Source organism: Cryptomeria japonica, chromosome 1, assembly GCF_030272615.1.
Source record: "Cryptomeria japonica chromosome 1, Sugi_1.0, whole genome shotgun sequence".
NCBI classification, from domain to species: domain Eukaryota; kingdom Viridiplantae; phylum Streptophyta; class Pinopsida; order Cupressales; family Cupressaceae; genus Cryptomeria; species Cryptomeria japonica.
This window is the reverse complement of record NC_081405.1, coordinates 161,603,295-161,616,861: the sequence shown is the minus strand read 5'-3', so window position 1 is coordinate 161,616,861 and position 13,567 is coordinate 161,603,295. Positions and strand designations below refer to the sequence as shown.

The window sequence follows — 13,567 nt, the reverse complement described above, 5'->3', positions numbered from 1 at the left end:
CTAGGTTTGTATAAAGATAATCAGGCTATTGAGAGAGTTTTAATAGGTAGTGTGGCATTTAAGCAATATTCTCACACACTAAAATAAATTCTTTGACCGCCCAATATGGGTTTGGTGAAAAGGATTTTTCCCAATAAATAGCCAAAAGGTGTTTAGATGGCTTCATTTAAGAATCTTGTCTTACAAATATGGTCTGTGTAGTGTGATCCTGCTGCACATCTCTTCTTTATTCTACATTAGATTTGTATAAAGATAATCAAGCTATGGAGAAAGTTTGCATGGGTACGTTGGCCGCCATAGTAGCGATTTTCCTGATTCTCATGGGAATTATATTTCAGCAAAGGGCCGTTAAATTGGCCACTACTTGGTATGATACCTTGGGTAGTGTGGCATTTATCTAATATTTATGAGCAGGGAGTGAAAGTGGCACTTGAGAATAATGGGACTTTCCTAGTTAGAGGCTCCTGGTTTTGTGGAAGCAATCTGTTCGAAGTAGTCGCATCTAGTCCCGCTAATTTAGAGTACATTCTCAAGTTTGATTTAAGCAACTTCCCTAAAGGCCCTTCAAAGAAGTATTTTTCTGACATATTTGGCTATGGTTTAATTAACTCAGATGATGAACTGTGGAAGCGTCAGCAAAAGCCCACGGTAATGGCAGTAAGCAGCAGAAAATTCAGAGACAGGTATTTAAGCCTCGTGCAGAAATCTCTGCTGCAGAAACTTTTGCCACTTCTTGAAGAAGTAAAAGAGGAAAATGCCTCGGTTGATCTGCAACATGTACTCCTTCAGTTGACTATGGATATTATCTTGATGGTTATCTTTGGGAGGGAGGCAGGAAGTGAAACTTTTGCTTCGGCGCCGTTTGATGAAGCAACTGAATGCTGCATTTATCGTTTGCTCTGCCCTTCATTTATATGGAAGGTTATGAGATTTCTCAACGTGGGCTTTGAGAAGAAGTTGAGAGCAGCTAGAGCAATAGTAGAAGACTGTGTAGCAGAGATGGTGAAGGTTAAAGTGAAGGAGGTGGAGGAAGAGAATGAATTGCAGGGTGACATATTATCGACCTTCATGAGATTGGAAAGAGAACAAAGATGCCCTCCTTCTCAACATCTGTTGCAGGTATGTACAGTTAGTGAACATAATTTATGAATTGTTGCAGGTAGGTATTGAGATAGAATATATCTAATTTAATGATCTTTTGGACTAAATTTTTCTAATATTCAATATACATCTAATTCAATGGCTTATAATAGAGAGTTTATTATTTTTATCCAAAATATAATAAATATTAGCAAATATTTATTTATTTTGGATAAAAATAATAATTTTTATTGGTGAATCTTTCATTTGCGAATCTTAGAAAATAACATGAGTATGCATTAATTACTATTGCAAATAATTTCATTTAAAAAAAACTTAAAGAAAAGTAGAGGGCTAAGTGGAAATCATTAATGAGTTTAAAGGGTAGACCGTACTTTATTTAGTTACTGCCATCAATTTATATTAATCTAATAGCCCTCTTTGTATTTTGTCAGATAAAATGTACTTAAAATTTGTAATATTAGTCAAATTTTGATTTCCAAATTTTAAAAAATAGTCAATTGGCAAATATTAGCCACTATAAAAATCACTAGTGCTAAATGGGTATTTTTAGCTTTTTTTAGATTCAATTGTGTTGGATTTTTTGCATCAATATTTCAGATTATATTTTATGATAGATCAAACTTTAAAGTATTAAATTGATTAATATTATATAATATAACCAAGTATATTGTTAGCTCTTAAACTGTTATGCAGTCGAGACACTTTTTTGCCATGCAAAAGTCCATAACATTTAATCTCTGAGTATTTCTCAGCTTCTTAATGCAGATTTTGTTTATGTATTCATGTCAAGTATTTTTTTAACTTGTATACATAAGTTGATAACGATTTCTAAATCGTAGGGATTAACCACAAGCATATTCCTTCCGGGTAAAGATACTACTGCCTTGGCTATGTCATGGTTCTTTTGGCTTATAAGCATGCATCCATATGTGGAGGAAAAAATGGTCTCTGAACTCTCTCATATTTGGAATTTTGAGCATTTGAGCAATGGATATGATATTGTGGGTGCTTTTGGCTGGGAAGCATTGAGAGGCATGAACTATTTGCAGGCTGCTTTGTCTGAATATATGACGCTTTACCCTCCACCTCCTTTGATTTACAAAGAAGCAGCAATTGACAATGTTCTACCAGATGGAACTCATGTTATGAAAGGCTCAAAGCTTCTGTTATTTATTTATGGCACTAATAGAATGGAAAGTCTATGGGGAAAAGATGCCCTTGAGTTCAAGCCTGAGAGATGGATTACAGAAAAGGGGATCTGTATGAATGAGAACGATTACAAATATCCTGTGTTTAGTGCAGGTCCAAGGATATGTATTGGGAAAGATGTTGCCTATGTGAGTATGAAATACATAGTTGACAATATCCTTGTACGCTATCGAGTAAAAGTTGAAGCTGGTCATCAAGTGAAGCCTAAGCTTGGGCTAACTCTACCCATGAAGCATGGCCTCAAAGTCACCTTGCAAGCCAGGAATGATATTATAGCATAAAATAGCGTTAACAGATATATCTGCATAGATCATAGATATATTTCAATAATCTAGCATTTGGTTAGTCACTATATTTAGTGACAATGTAATAATCGATAAAATCTGTGAACCTTATTGTTGACTTATGCTTAAAATGTACTATATAGCAACTTTAAGAATAAAATATATATTCATATTGTTAAGTCGTGCTTGATTGCCACAAGTAGTTGCTCTCAATTACCTTTCTTTTTTCATTAAATGAAACGTTACAAACATAATTTAGTTTTAAATGTGCAAGCGAATTGATTTATTTTTGAAGGCAGGTTTTCAAGTGGGCTTAAAACAGTTGCTTGACATATTATTTATTCTAAGAAGGTTTTTATCGCCTTTATAAAGCATATATTTAAAAAGATAATTTATGTTTAACATTTAGGCTTGGTATTATTAGATTTTTTTTTTTTTTTGATTAGTAAAAGGCCGAAGCCTGAAAAAATTTAATTAATTAAAGAAAATGATTACAAGCTCTATTCAGTGTGGGCACCGGTAGGAAAGAATGGAGGAAGAAAACCTCTGGTCTCACCCTGATCCCTTAGGATCAGAATCTAATGATACCCACAAAAAAAACAAGAAAAAGAACTAGATACAATGGCCCTTGGGACATCCCGTCCAGTCAGGGCTATATAACTGAGAGATGTCATTCTAGAAATCTAGATGTTCTGGAAGAGCTGCTTCAGCCGAAAAATGATAACTGCTTCGCCTATGATAGCTAGATTCAAATCCTTAGAAGCAGGTTATAAATGATCTGCAAAAGATCTTTCGACCAAGATTAGTGTCAGAGAAAACACTTTAGAGCTTAAATAAGAGAACTATGATAGGAAACTCCCTAAATGAGAAATGAAGCACCAGAAACCTAAAGCCTCAAGGGGAGGGCTCTGCAAGGCTAATCGTGACCAAACATGCATAAAAACCACCAGGCTAATCCTACAGCAAGCACTTAACAAGAAGTTAGCCCAAAAAAAGACCTCACAACAAGTAGTGCTAAACCTTCACAATAAATCTGCAACATTCGCAAAGACTATAGGAGATGTTAAGAATAAAAGCTCATGTCATACAAAGCTAAAGACCCAGTGCTGATATATAGGAAGAAGCTTACTTAATCACTATAGAAGCTTGCAATAGCACATAAGGACAATCACCTTACTGAATCAATCGATAACTTTTTCAAAGAAAGCAAGGCCAAGCTCTTCTTGGACAGAACTAGACAGAAACCACAATACAATTATATATAAAAAATTTACTAATACAACCCCATCTCCAGAAATATTGATTTATATTTATATTTATATTTATATTTATATATATATGTTTATCTATATATATATATATATACAAAATCAATTTAAATTTAAATTTATCAACTTGTTACAAGCTTGGAACGAGCAGGAACAAGTTATCAGACATCAAGGCCATCAATTTATCTAGGATAAGAAAATTATTGCGAGAAAAAATGATATACTTAATCCCAACTATGTTTAAAAAACTAATTCCGACTTTTGAAGGAACGGCCCAACTAAAGGAAAAGAAGTAGAACTATGGTTTAGAGCGCAATAACTTCCTTAACAGTCATATGTTTTGAAAAAAGTATTAACTAGTCTAGGACAAAAAGAAAACTATAAGCACTTAATAAAGTAAAGGAGGCAGAGGGCTTGACACAAAGACGAGCCCCTATAACCAGCTCGACCTCTCCCGGCCTGCAACTTTGGGGCCTTTTCTCCAGAGCTGGATGGTAAATTGGTAGGGGGAAAGCAAGGGAAGGAGGAATTGTCACATTGTCCTGAACCACGTCGATATTCTCAGCTTCTAGATTGTTAGAAAACCATCTGTTGCATATCGGCTTCTTAGCCTGCAGTAGCCACATAAGGAAGAAGAGATTCCTCCGTCGGATGGGGTTGTAGGCTTCATAAGCTATTGGGTCCTCTATTGACAAAATCGGGTATCTTGGCATCGGATTATTCATCCTGACGAGAATATCATAGTCATGAGGCTTCAGAGCAGTGAGCACTTCGTTGATATTGACCACCACCCTCTCCAATTCACCAAGCAGTTCCTTCTTGAAGACCTTTTTACAGAGTTTCATAACCACATTCCTATCATTCTCAAAATGCATAGCCGCTACCAAGAACATTGTGGCAATGTCTGAATTGGCTCTAGTGCGGTCTTCATTCATAATATAATCCTTTCCAAGGGTTTTCAAAACCACCCCAATGACCAGAGGGTTCGGATGGACCAGGATGCCTTTCAATCTCTCCTCCTTAACTTCTCCCATGAAACCCATTTGCCACTTGAGCCCTATTAGTCTTAGCGGCATATCCATCAGAGATATTTGAAAAAACTTATAAGCCAAAGCCCAGGCAAAACAAACTTAAATAGAGCTAGAGTTAAATGTATCGATAAATACATCTCATCTTACCATAGAGTAACGATAGCTATTGATGGATGACAGAGATCGGAGGGTCAAGATATGATGAAAGAAATCTCCACGATCACGGTAATTAATAGTGCCGCCTTTACATGAACGAACTATTAAGCAATTGCTTGCAAAATGCAGAAAGGGGGTCACATCAACATCATAAGAATTACATCCAGATGGTACTAATCGAGGGGAGTTGTTGACAAGAGAAATCCCAAAAAAGGAATCGGCTGCCTCTAAAAAATGGCTAAAATCCATAGGTAAATATGATCTATATCGTTGCTAAAAATAGAATAATAATGCAGATAAAACTAACTCTTAAAGCACCATAATCTCTTATTCCTATTAGTATACACTATATCTATATGAATATTAATACATATACATCCGTGCATATATATATATATACATATATATATAATTAATTGTATACATGCATGTCTATATATATATATGCATATCCATATATACATATGCATACTAATAGAAATAAAATCTTATAAGGCTCTTAGAGATGATCTTTAGAAGATGAATGAAATTAACCTTTCCTCTTCAAAGACTAGAGAGCCAAAAAATAAAAACTGAGAGCTCAGAGACAGGGTTACTGAATTCATTGAACCCGGGTTAGCCCCTCTTAACTAATGAACTACCCAACAACTCCAGCATTATCTAATTCATCCACTCTGGAGTTTATAGAATAATAATGTAGATAAAGCTAACTCTTGAAGCACCATAATCTCTTATTCCTATTAGTATACACTATATCTATATGAATGTTAATACATATACATCCATACATATATATATCTATATATATATATATAATTAATTGTATACATGTATGTCTATATATATGCATATCCATATATACATATGGATACTAATAGAAATAAAATCTTGAGGGGCTCTAAGAGATGATTTTAAGAAGAAATTAGGCTTTCCACTAAAAGACCAGAGAGCCAGAAAATAAAACTGAGAGCTCAAAGATAGGCTTACTCAATTCTGTGATCTTGGGTTAGCCCCTCCTAACTAATGAACTTCCCATTAGCTTCAGCATTGGCTAATTCATCTGCTATGGAGTTTCCTTCTTTGAATATATGGTTGAAGGTCATTTTCTTGAAATCTTTAAGGAGACCAAGAGCTCCAGATAATAGCGCATTCAGCTTCCAATCAGACAAAGAACCTCTCCTAAGGCCATTGATAATAATGGCCGAGTCTCCTTCAATGGCCACTTTGCAGATACCTCTATTTTGACAAAGAAGGAGAACTTCAATTAGGGCTAAGATTTCAGCCTTGTTGTTGGATTCCAACCCTATGGGTTTTTCTACCCTGGCCAATTCCCTCCCACCCTCATCATGCAGACAACATCCAATGCCTGCAGGACCCAGATTCCTGCGGGAAGTACCATTGAAGTTTAGTTTAACCCAACCCTTTTTAGGGACTCTTCACTTGCAGGCCTTTCTCAACTCATGATTGTTAGAGTTGCCAATTCCAATAAAGGGAGGGATCCTCAAACCAAACCACCTCCCCCTCATCTTCTCATCCCAGTAGGTCATCTCGGAGAGATTACTAGAAAATTTAGAAGTTCTACTATTTAAAGTCTTGACTATTGAGGCTTATATTTTATTCACCAGAAGGGTCCACTCCATCTTTTGCTACTTGAAGAGCCTCCTATTGCGTTCCTTCCAGAGTTCCTAGATAACTAGAGAGGGGGCTAGGTTCCAAAGTCCCCCAAAAAGGGAATTCCTAAAAAGGGTTGGCCATGCCTGAAATATCCCAAGGATGGTATTGGGAAAGGCAGAGGACCACCCTAATTTGTTGCACAACCACAACCAACACTTAGAGGCATAATTGCAATTGAGAAGGATGTGGTCTTTGTCTTCTTCAACCTCTTCACACAAGGGACATCTACTAGGGCCTGCATAGCCCATCTTTCTAAATCTATCTGCTGTTAAAATCTTATTCTGGAGAGCTAACCATGAGAACAATCCTACCTTTGGTAGACACATCTTGTCCCAACACAAGACTGCAGGGACAGAGGTGGAAGAGGAAAGAAGCTGACTCAAGAGGACATTTTAACCATCTTTTGAGGTATATTCTCCCAATTTTGACCCATGCTAGTCAAGAGTATCTGACCCTAAGTTGAAGGTGACCATCCTATCCTTAAGGATGTCTTGAAGCAACAATTTCTCCCTGGCAGGGATGTCTACCTGATCAAGGGATCTCCCAGACCAACCCTTATCTAAGTCCCCCTCAGAAGGCATGATGTAGTCCTTGACATACCTACCCCACATAGATTCAAGCACTACCCTTGACTATTCTAAGTTAACTATTTGCTGAAGGGCTAGAAAACCTCCCCAAGAGTCTGAGTAGAAGAGGGCTTTATCCCCCTTTCCCAGATTCCATGATAATTTGTCTAAGATGATTTTCCTACAATCCAGCATAAAGTTCCATATATGTGAGCCTCTTGGAGGGGAGGAGTCCCTGAAGATGCTCATATGATCCCTACCACAGAGATATTTATGATAGATAATTTGGGCCCACTTAAGATGAGGAGATCTGAATATTCTCCATACTAATTTGACCCCTAATGCCCTGCTCTGGACCTTAATGTCCTTAATCCCAATACCCCCTTCCGCCTTAGGCCTACAAATCTTGTCCCAAGCCATTAGGGAGATCCGTTTCTTCTCTTCCACCCCTTGCCAAAAGAAAGATCTTAGATGTCTGTTTAGTATTTTCTTTTTGGACTGGGGCAGGTTGAAACATGAAAGCTAGTAGATAGGCATAGCATCCAGAACTAATTTAACCAAAGTAGCTCTTCCTACAGAGGATAGCCACTTACCCTTCTAGGTGGCAACCCTACTTTTAATCTTTTCTACTACTCCATCCCACAGATTAGATGACCCAGAGTCCTTAGCCAAGGGAAAGTCTAGATACTTCCAAGGAAGGTTTCCTAGATTAAAATTCAGAATGCCGCAAATGTCTTGTTGTATACATATTGGAAAATTAACTTTATTTTTTACTCGAAATTATACAATTTAGGTGAATTTGATCTAATTACGTATAAAAAATTATCGGAAAAAAAAGGTTTCAAAGTTTAATAAAATAAATATTATTGCAATTTAAATAGGACATAAAATTTTGAAAAAATGTGGTGATATAGGTCTCATTATAGCTTGTACTATTAGCCACATTTTGAATCCTCTATTTCAAATATTAGCCAATTGGTGAGATAGCCACTAAAAAATTACTACCTCTTATAGAATTCACCTACCTACCCCAATGTGTTGGTGTAGTTGATTTGGTCCCATGACACACATAACACAAAATATATTTTTTGGAACATTTACACTACTCTAAAAATATGTTTTCTATAATAACTCATTTGTTATTGGCATAGTAAAATGATGTGAAGTTCACAAAAATTGAGAGGGTTATTGCAGAGGGACCACATATCTATTTTCATGGTGATCAAATAATATTTTGCATTGAAATTAATTTTTTAAAACCAGTACAAAAGAAGTCATAAAAATCAATTTTTTGAGCATGTCAAAACCAAATAACAAGAATAAGTGCAATTAATGATATCTGCCTACCAAATTTTTTTTATTCCTAGACACTATTTGCACCCATGGCACCAATTTCATTTTTTGGATTCTTGGGTAATTAAATGATAAGTTTTGTGAACTCTAAATTTTTCAAATGTATTTAAAATATTCCAAGTGTTTTACATGTTTAGGGAACATAGATTATATAAAACAAGTTCATAGGTATAGAAATATTTTGTCGTCCCAAATAAGTCCATGATCCCTAGTTTCATCTTTGCATAATATCAATATAATGTTCTAATTTTGAAGTAGTTAGAAAACTTCCATACATTATTATTAATCTCGAAAGACCTCAAATTCAAATCCATGTCAAATTAATTGCATTCTTCAATTATCAAATTAAATCATTTTCTATTTATATTCCTTACATTCAATTACTATCTCAAACTTAAATTATTGAAACTAATTAAATTATACTTTTATATGCATTTTATGGGATTATTATGAAAAGGAAAAAAATCCCTCTTACTCTATCTATATCTAGGGAAACGTACTAGTAGTTCTTATAGCTAACTTCGTGCACCCATATAATTCTAAATGGTACATCAGATTTTGACAATTCTTTTTTTTTATTGTTTGTATAAGCCTTGTAACTTATAGCTACTGTTCTCACTTTTTGGTAGTAATGATACATGTTGTGGGATCCATTATGCATGAAAGGGTCAAAAGTCATCATTTCAAAATGTTGCTCAATACCTACTTAAAGTTGCCCCAATACTTGTGTAGTACAACCACCTAAAAAGTTGCCATTACTTTTGAACAAATGCCCCCGTAGTCATGTGCAATACATACCAATAACATTGCATAACTCCTTCAATTAATGTCTATAACTTCTAACTACTGTGGTACAAGTGTGCGGTTATTAGTACATGTCTAATTTTTTAATAGATTTGTAGTTATCATTATGTTTTTTTTGTTTGAAAGTTAGATGAGCAAGAAGTGAACTGTAATTGAAACATGGGCAGTAACTGGTGCTCTTCTAATGACATTTTTGGTTCTAGGTTGAGTGAAGGGTCATGCAAAATGAGAAATATAGTGTTGTGACCAAGAACTTTTTGTCCTTTAGCACTAAGAAAACCCCATAGCTAAAATAAACAGAGAAGAATGGACGCAGCTAATTTCTACAGAAAACAGCACTCTATATAATTTCTAAATCGGCAAAACACAATAGAATTCAGCAAGATTTTCAGTGGATAATTTTTTATGATTTGCATCTCCATTGATGTAAAAACACAAAAAAATAAAAAAATCCACTGTAGTTTACATATCTGAAAGTCATTCTATAGTACCATTTTATGTGGTGATTAGCCACTGACAAAAAAAAATATCTCTTACACATGTTTTGGATAAGCCCGTTAACACGGAAAATTGTGATTCCATTTCAGGAATCTGATATTGCAGCAATGAAAATCCACTGGTTTTCTAACGTCCTCTCTTCCACAAATTATAGGACTTTTCCATACAGAGATTTGTTTTGACTAAGGTCTTTTTAAATATAATCCATGAATACTTTGCTAAGATTAGCTTGACCGCTGACGAAATGATTGCAATTTATTAATGAGTATGGTAAAGAAATTAGAGAAAGTTTATATTATAAAATATTACTCTCTTTGTCATGATAAATATATGTACAGTATCATATTTCATTTGGGTTTACTAATATCTTAGTGTTACGCAAAAATCTGAATAAAGCAGTGAATCTTGCACATTGAAACAATTAGAGAATCATTTATTTACGTTGTTTTGTAGAAAGTATATCGAATAACATATTAGTATTGCAGAATGGTGCGGTCCTCAAGTTCCTCTTTGAAGCATTTCTCTGTAGCGCTCCAGAGATCGAAGTCTTTCCATCTCTAAATTCTGCCGGAATTTGGCTATGAAATCCTGTGCTGATCTATCAACATCTTCGTATTCAGAGCTTCTTTTCTGAGTAGTCTTCAAAGGAAGTTTATGAGTGCCATTTTGATGGAGTTTAGTTGCTGGCCAAATGCTTGATCGGCTGAAGACATAATTGAGGAACGAAATGTGTTGATTACAGCAAAATTGAGAAAGCCAGGGAAGAGTAAATCCAGAAACTCAGTTCTGTTTGTTTAGAGACTTGTTCCAAAAGAATATATATAATGATTTGTATGTGGGTAAAGACGTAGGGAAGAATATGTCTACGCGAGAATCTGCCGACGCAAATGGGTTACCAAATAAGCGTGGAAGGAGTCTTAAGTCGACTTCAATCGTTGCCGAGTAAACAAAAATGTGAATTCGCAATTTCTCTAAGCCTTGCACATTTGCACATTTGAAGGAGGTGTGGAAGTAGTCGAAAGTTATTATATACCTAGTTTGACTACTTCCCTACAATATCCTTTTCATCTGATTGAGTTTTGTTTTTACTGTTTAGTTGATTATCGTAAAAATAATATGTATGATTTTAATGTTCAGTATTTTAATATTGGCTTTGTGTTTTTACTGGAAGGTTTTAATGTTGAAATTAGATTGTTTTTGTAATTTAATAAGAGATGCAATGCATCAAGTTCCTATCGAGATGTTATAGATTAGTGTCAAGGTTTGGAAGCAATAGCATTTCGAATAATTGTTTTGGAAGTTGTGTTAGAATCAATAATGAGAATAAAAAAGCAATAAAAAATATTGACTTTGTACATGATTTATGAATTTAAAATGCCTCTACAAAGTGTCATGTAATAGAGGAAGGTATATAAATATTTTTATTGTGAGCATAAACTATAAGGCAAAGAGCAAAGGAAATAAATGTTGTGTGTGGAAGCATTTGAAATATCTATAAATGTTTGACCATGAATCTAATTTGTTGAACTCAAATATTGCTGCAAAATAATAATTATTCCAAGAGGAAGAGTATAAGATAGTGAAATATTTGTAATTATTTGTATTTTGTTTATTTCTTGTTGTCATGAAGTGAAAAATTGTATTTGAAGTATGCACAATAAGAATCAATAGTATAAATTTGAACAAAAAATAAATAAAGAAAAATATTTAATAACAATTCCTCCATGATCATTCAAAAGGAAAAGTGATTGTGTTTGGGGTGTCTAGAAAAGTTGAGAAAGTCATACTTTAATGTAACATTTCATTGTTTAATTAATTGAATTGCATATGAAATTTTTAGAATCTATTATTAAAATTATATAAATAAAAATTTAAATTTAATAAAAGCTATAAAAATATCGTTGATGTGTATTACAGTTAATTAAAATACTACATAATTAAAGCTATAAACAAACTAATAATGTTTAATCTTCAATTTTTAATTTGGTTTACAATTTTTTAGAAATATTAAAACACTAAATAAATATTAACCATGACAAACTCTCCTTCTCTGAATGCAATATATTTGAGAAAATTTGAACTAGTATTTGAGATAATAATTTATTCTTTGAATTAGCCAAAGTTTTTTAAAAATATCTTGTTAAGTGCATTTCAAAGATATTCCATTTCAGAAGATTAATTCCAAAAAGAGAATAAGGATTATTCCATTCCTTTCAAATACCAAACAATATTCTATAGATATTTCTTCGCATATTTATAAATAATCAAACTATACATATTTTTTAATGTTTTTGGAAATGAATGATTGAATATAGGGATAGGGAAATGCGACTAACTTTATATTTTGTATTTTGCTTTCTACTTTCATACATTTTATAACTTCTAGCAGTCTATTTGGGAAATCAAATTTGCCAATACACATGAATAGTCATGTTATAAAGGTCTATTTGTTGCTCCACGTGTTGAAAAGAACTCTAGCAGTCTATTTAGGAAATCAAATTTGCCAATGAGGTTTGGCTTCATAATGAGTTCATGGGCTCATGGATGTGTTCCGCCATTACTTCCTTAGTTGGTGATGGAGAACATTACAGTAGGACGATCCTAGGAAAAAAACTTCCAGCTCTCTGTTACAATTTTTGAAGACAGTATCCTAGATGACTTGTAGGAAACTTCCTGGGTAAAATGTAGTACATGGGAGAAAACATTCAAAAATATATTTCCTAACAAATGTGGTAGTGAGCAGTTACCGCAAACTTTGAGGCCTTACCTAATGAGGCTGGTCTATCCCAAAAAAGGAAAGGTGTTTAGAATTTTAACCTCAAGATTTGAACTATTGATGTTTTCATGTTTCTAATGTTTCATGGGACTCCAATGCAGGCAAATTTGGACCAGTTGACTCCTATGAGATTGTATGTGTAGTACTATTTTGGGAACAACCTTTAAGTAGACATTCATAATCTAAAAATCATTTCAATTCAATATCACATGTTTCACAACACAACAGTGTGCAAAGCTAGTTATATAATATACAAGTCAAAAGATTATTTTCATAAAACTTTAAACTATCTTTCACCTTTTAATTTGAATGAGCTATAAATGTGGCACCATATTTTTTATGTTGGCCTAAAATCCCCAAGCTTATAGAATGCAGTCAACTTGTTACAGTTCACTCAGAAATTTTTGGTCCCAGAAAAAATGTTGTTTAGATTATTATTATCAACTTATTTTGAGATTACTAACTATGTCTTTTCTATTAGTTTGTAACCAGTCAATTCATAATTAATTCATAGCTTTTTTGTGATTCTGGCTTCCCAACTTCATGATTCGTGTATGTTATTTTTTATTTGGTTTTAAGTTTATTTTACAATAAATAATATGTGTTATAAGTAGTGTTCTTTTTACTGCTACTATTAAATTCAATTGGTTCAAGGAATTTTGAAATGCTAATGGAGTCACTAAAGATCATAATGAGTTTTCTTTAATGCTTACCTCGAGAAGTGTGTTACAATTTTAGTGATACAATCTAATTCGAAGATCCTCATTTTTCAGATTAAGCATCTCTGCCATTGTAATTTGCTTGATCAAGATGGACTTGAAGGATTCCCAGTGTTCTGTTGAGC

General features: G+C 33.9%; 1 protein-coding gene across 1 annotated transcript; it reads left to right on the top strand.

Moving 5' to 3' along the window:
- Positions 1–206: 206 nt before the first annotated feature.
- On the top strand, positions 207–2,776 carry LOC131028996 (cytochrome P450 86B1). Its single transcript, XM_057959371.2, has 2 exons — positions 207–1,119; positions 1,944–2,776. The coding sequence occupies exons 1-2, from the start codon at positions 370–372 to the stop codon at positions 2,592–2,594; spliced, it is 1,401 nt and encodes a 466-aa protein (XP_057815354.2). The 5' UTR covers positions 207–369; the 3' UTR covers positions 2,595–2,776.
- The last annotated feature ends 10,791 nt before the right edge of the window (positions 2,777–13,567 follow it).

Excerpts from the sequence above, each read along its gene's own strand:
- LOC131028996 (XM_057959371.2), top strand. The coding sequence starts at position 370 with ATGATACCTTGGGTAGTGTGGCATTTATCTAATATTTATGAGCAGGGA. Across the intron at positions 1,120-1,943 it reads CTTCTCAACATCTGTTGCAG|GGATTAACCACAAGCATATT; the intron begins GTATGTACAGTT and ends TCTAAATCGTAG.